This window comes from Etheostoma spectabile, unplaced genomic scaffold (assembly GCF_008692095.1).
Source record: "Etheostoma spectabile isolate EspeVRDwgs_2016 unplaced genomic scaffold, UIUC_Espe_1.0 scaffold00002632, whole genome shotgun sequence".
In the NCBI taxonomy this organism is placed as follows: domain Eukaryota; kingdom Metazoa; phylum Chordata; class Actinopteri; order Perciformes; family Percidae; genus Etheostoma; species Etheostoma spectabile.
Window position 1 is genome coordinate 1 of NW_022602931.1, and position 5,862 is coordinate 5,862.

At 38.5% G+C, this 5,862-nt stretch overlaps 1 protein-coding gene across 1 annotated transcript; it reads left to right on the forward strand.

Moving 5' to 3' along the window:
- The first annotated feature begins 2,901 nt into the window (after positions 1-2,901).
- On the forward strand, positions 2,902-5,531 carry LOC116676052 (myeloid cell surface antigen CD33-like). Its single transcript, XM_032507441.1, is given in 8 exon segments — positions 2,902-3,003; positions 3,226-3,301; positions 3,493-3,831; positions 3,834-3,875; positions 4,209-4,511; positions 5,100-5,187; positions 5,305-5,341; positions 5,469-5,531. Coding segments are annotated over 7 exon segments (936 nt in total). The 5' UTR covers positions 2,902-3,003; positions 3,226-3,228; the 3' UTR covers positions 5,523-5,531.
- The last annotated feature ends 331 nt before the right edge of the window (positions 5,532-5,862 follow it).

Here is a 5,862-nt window from a genome sequence, read left to right on the forward strand (position 1 = left end):
ATTTGAAGCGACCAAAATATTTGAATCACTGACGCTCCGTCATCAGCACGACATTGCAGAGGTCCCTGTCTCCAGCCCTTCTCACTCCCCCAGACCCCTGCTGGCCACCCTCCCTCCATCCACCAGAACGCCCTCAGACTCTCCCCGCTGTCCCCAGTCTCCTCACCTCTCACGTCCTGCTGTTTCCCTCAGCAGCCCTGCAGTAGGTCTACTGCCAATTCCTTATCAATGTGCTTTGTCAGATTGTGTTTACTATCAATTCATTGAATATTTATTATTTGATGTGTGGATCATTGTCTACAAAATTGAATTGAATGTCGAAATTGAACATTTTTTCAATGCAAATAAAACATAATTATTACATTATAAAATAAAATACTTCACCAGCTGCGTCTGTTACCCCAAAGACAATGTTTCCTGATCTGAATGCACTATTCTTGCATAACAAGATTTATTGTGCAATAACAACACAGGCTATCTGAGCGGATGGTCTCAAATCATCCTCCTTTGTAATAACAGAACTAAACTCCAAATTAAACACGATCTCTGCAAGCTTACATTTTATGACTACTGTTTGTCTTAACTACATGTGTGCAATACTGAAGTTCCTATTTCTATACATCTTTTACATTTTATTGTGATTAAGTCACATGTACTATAAAGAATAGGCATACAGGCTTGCAGTGAGTCATGTGAATATACTCTTCGAGAACAAATAAATTATTGTAATCAGATGCCTTAAAAGGACAGTTTCTCACTCATAAGGTGTGAAGAGGAAGGATGAAGTATTTCTGCAGTGTTTCAGTCTCTTCATATCTAGCTTCAAACAGCAAGTCTGTTTGCTTTTATATCTCTGTTGCAGTTCTGCTGGAACTCCACATGGGGACTACTTGTTTCTCTGGTTCAGCTGCGGCCTTGTTTGTAAGGTCAAATGTTACTGCTTTTTCTGTTTGAACTTTGTAGGCCCAAATCGGGGGTATTATTTTAATTTTCTAAATTATCCACAGACTCTTTGTCTGGTGACATAAAGATTTGTGTATTGGACTGGTGCTGTTCCAGCTCCAAGATAATCTTTGACCCAACTGTCTCGGTGAACATTCCTCTGTGGGTGAAACTCGTGACAGGGTGAACGGCCCCTCTATCGGCTATAACCACACTATGCAAGTTTCCCAGATCGGGTGAGTAAGCCCTGACTGCAGTATGCAGATTGAGGAGTGTCTCAACGTGGGCGAGCTAGATCAGTCCCTTGTTGTTTTTCCTTAACCCACCGTCCGTTGTTGTTTTCCTTACCCAACCGTCCGTTGTTGTATTGCGTCCCCCAGAGACCGGGGCTCGTTTACCGCGAGTCACATTGCTTTCCCTGTTTTTCCTTTCCTAAACCAACCCCGTTCTTCTTTTCCTTTTAAATAATTTGAATTATTATGTATTATTGTTTGTTAAAATATATATATATTTGTTTGTTAAATATATATATATATATGTTTGTTGTTTTTTTTTTCTGTGATATAACATTTGCAACTAAGACTTATGTTCTTTCTGACATGTTTAAAGTTGAACTGTTCTGAATGTTGATTCATTCCATCTCCTTTTCTTTCAGCTGGTTGAGATCCCGGTGCTGCAACAAACCAGTGAAGGTAAGCTGCAGCTCCATTATTCTTTCAACAAAACGATGTCTTGTGTTGCTGCCATTTCTCTTTGAGCTGCAGGAAGTGACTGCAGAGCACTAACACCCTCTCTCTGTGTTGTTATATTTCCACAGGACGCAGGAGAAGAAGACTACGTCAACAGAGTGATTGAGATTCAAGCAACATGAAGAAGAAGAGGAAGACATGATCACCATGAATGGAATATTCTCTCTTTCCTATTCCTCCCATTCTTAATTATTAAATGGCTTTACTTTGCTGAATATTGGTACGATGAACAAAGGACGGAGTGTAAAGAGGACAGAAGATGACATAAATACAACGTACTGTAGCTTCATCATTAGTTTGTGTAAGATTGTGCTGATTTATGGCATTATTATAGTTATTTTCTTTGCTTCAGTTTTCTTGAGTATCATTAAGACAACAGAACAGTTAAAGTAGATATTTCAGGTGATGTGGAAGCAAAAGAGTGGATTTTAATCACCTATTGTTTTATTTCATTTGAATGTACATGTGTAGATGACTGCTGGATTACAAGCATCAAAACATTTAAAGTGAACGAAGCACAAGTCACACGTCTGTGAAAATTGTTCAGTTTCTTTCTTAGATGTTAAATCCTTTAATGTTGATGCAAATATTTGCATATGTTAAGTTAGCTTAAAATATAAAAGCAGTTGAAAGTGACAGGGTGTTTCTTGCTAAGAACTTGAAGTAAAAAAAGGGGAACTTTGTTGGCTGGGTCTTGTTAACAAGTTCATCGTTTTAAGATCGTCATAGCGACTGTAGCAACACAGAGCTTTCTGCAAGATAATGTCTTGCAGCATTAAAGTACTCAAAATAAAACACCCTCTCTATATAACACACCTACATTTTAAACTACTATCTTAACTACATGTGTGCAACACATGATCCTTATTTAAACATTTTTAATGTCACTATTGTGATTACCGTCACATGTATTAGAGGACATGCAAACAAGCTTGCAGTGAGTCACGTGAATATTAAAGTTATTTGTATTCTGATTCCTTCAGGGTTACGGTCACAGTATTTACATTAGAAGGCATGCAGGCTTTCAGTGAGTTGTGTGTAAAATAATCTTTGAGAATAAATAAGTTCTTTGCACCATGATGAGCTCAAGATGTCACAAAAGCTGACTGCCTCACTCCCAGGGTGTGAAGAGGAAGGATGAAGTATTTCTGCAGTGTTTCAGTCTCTTCATATCTAGCTTCAAACAGCGAGTCTGTTTGCTTTTATATCCCATTGGCTTAGCAGGGAGGTCTGCTACTGGCTCTGGTGCAGTTCTGCTGGAACTCACTCATTGGGACTACTTGTTTCTCTGTTTCAGCTGCAGGCTCGTTTGGTAAGGTCAAATGTTACTGCTTTTTATGTTTGAGCTTATTAACCCAGAGAGTTTCTTATGTTGCTGCTTTTCATAAACTTCACTTTTGTTTGTTTGGTTTTAGTTTTAGTTGAGTTCCTGGTTTGAATGTGTGAATCTGAGATGGCTTTAACAGAACATGAATTCTTTGTTTAAAAAGATGCTTTGATTAAAATATTGAATAGTATTTTTTGTCAAATCCAGAAAATGAGTGTCATTGCAGTCCAGTCTGTGAAAATGGTGACAGCCAACATGTTGCTGAGTGTCTTCTTTGTTTCAGGTCAGCTGTTTGTTCAGTCTCTTTATTTGGAGACGATCCTTTTTCCAACTGTTCATGTCCTGACTGCAAAGTGAAATGTTTATTCTGACATTGTTAAAAGGAAAAGGAGATAACATGCTGCTGCTGAGTTGTAGTTTGTGTTTCATGCAGGTTTTGCTCCACAATTTGTTCATCATGAGTCTGTTTCACAGGTGCTCTGGATGCTTGTCCTAAAACCCCAGCCCTATTCATTACTGCACCAAAGAACATGGAAGCACTGAGTGGATCTTGTCTGCTAATCCCATGTAACTTTAGTTCTAAACCAGATCAGGACTTCAACAGCACAAGAACAACCTTCGGAGTGTGGATTAAACAGGACTCCAGATTTAACAACAGTATAAATAATGTTATATTCAACAGTAGTGGGACAGTTACCACCTATCCAATGAGTATTACTGGAGACCTGAGTCAGAAACAATGCACCACCTTGTTTTCTAGTTTAATCACAAATTACACAGACACATACTACTTCAGAATTGAGAACAGGCCATTCTGGCAACAGCTTCCTGTGATCCTCTTCAAATAACAGTTCAAGGTAAATTACTTTTGTTTTATAAATCAGTCTATTATGTTATTGTTTAGGCCAAAATTGCAACTGATTTCATCTCTTTTCTTTCTCCAAACACATTTTTTTACTTGGCCATGAATTTGAGTTCCAATTAAACATTGAGTCTATTATTACAGTTTGACATTAATATGGTCACATTTAAGATTATTAAAAATGCCCCTCAAACTTTTACTTTATATTGTTTTTGCAGTTTCAAAACAAAATGTCAGCTATGGCATTTAGACAATGTTTAAATGTAAGTAGGTTAGTCATTTCTGATCTATTTGTCAGTGTACTCTTAATGTCTGTTTTAAACTCCAGATTCCCCCCCGAGCCCCAGAATTGAGATCCCAGGTGATCTGAAGGAGAAGGAGTCTGTCACTATAAGCTGCTCAGCTCCCACTCCCTGTCCACACTCCCCTCCTAAACTCACCTGGAATCTCCAACAAGACCCGCACAACAACAGAGAGGAGAACACAGATCAGACCTTCACAACTAAAATCCAGAAGACCATCACTCTGTCAGACACACATGATGGACTCACCATCAGCTGTTCTGCCACATATCCTGTGAATGAAGGAAGAGTCAAGACAGCAGAGGAGAGAAAGACTCTCAGTGTCTCATGTAAGACAACCAGTGTTTGTTATTGGATCCTGTCAGAACATCATGTACTGATTTTAATGAATAAAGTTAATCTCACATTTTCCTCAGATGCTCCCAAGAACACCTCAGTGTCCATCAGTCCATCAGGTTTGGTGTCAGCAGGTAGCTGGGTGAACCTGACCTGCTCCAGCAGAGCCAAGCCCCCCCCCAGCTTCAGCTGGTTCAAGAACAGCAAAGATGGAGACCTCCGTGTAGCTGAAGGAGACTTTTACAGCTTCAATGTGACCAGTGTGACAGATGGTGTTTATTACTGTGTGGCCACAAATGATCTCGGTAATCAGACGTCAGGTAAACATAGAACTCTATTAAATCTGCTGATTTCAATCTAATCTGCTCTCCTTGTACTTTTTCTTCCTTTCTGCTGCAGTGTAACAATGTTTTTATTTTATTTTTAAGTGCCCTGTAAATTAATTTTTATTGCATTTGTATTTATTGAAACTTAATAAACCAGTTTACATTTGAGGTTCACAGGAGGAATTTAAGTTCCTAATATTTTAGAAAAGAACTATTTCCCATTAAGGAGAAGGTGACCATGCTGTCTTGTTCCAGATAATCCAGAGTTTGGGGTTGATGTCTACGTTACAGTGAAGATCCTGGGAATCATAACACTCTACAGTACACTCATCATCTTTGAGTGGTGAGACAAGCTTTTCTGTGATATGATCATTTGCACCTAAAGACGCATTGGTCTGTCTGACATGTTTAAATTTGAACTGTTCTGAATGTTTCTTCATTCCATCTCCTTTTCTTTCAGCTGGTTGAGATCCCGGTGCTGCAACAAACCAGTGAAGGTAAGCTGCAGCTCCATTATTCTTTCAACAACACAATGTCTTGTGTTGCTGCCATTTCTCTTTGAGCTGCAGGAAGTTGACTGCAGAGCACTAACACCCCTCTCTCTGTGTTGTTATGTTTCCACAGGACGCAGGAGAAGAAGACTACGTCAACAGAGTGATTGAGATTCAAGCAACATGAAGAAGAAGAAGACATGATCACCATGAATGGAATAGTTCTCTCTTTCTTATCCTTCCCATTCTTAATATTAAATGGCTTTACTTTGCTGAATATTGGTACGATGAACAAAGGACGGAGTGCAAAGAGGACAGAAGATGACATAAATATAACGTACTGTAGCTTCATTTTTAATTTGTGCAAGATTGTGCTGATTTATGGCATATTATAGTTATTTTTCTTTGCTTCAGTTTTAATTGCTTGTACAAATATCATTAAGACAACAGAACAGTTAAAGTAGATATTTCAAATGATATGGAAGAAGAAAGTGTGGATTTTAATCACTTGTTTTCTCATTTATGTT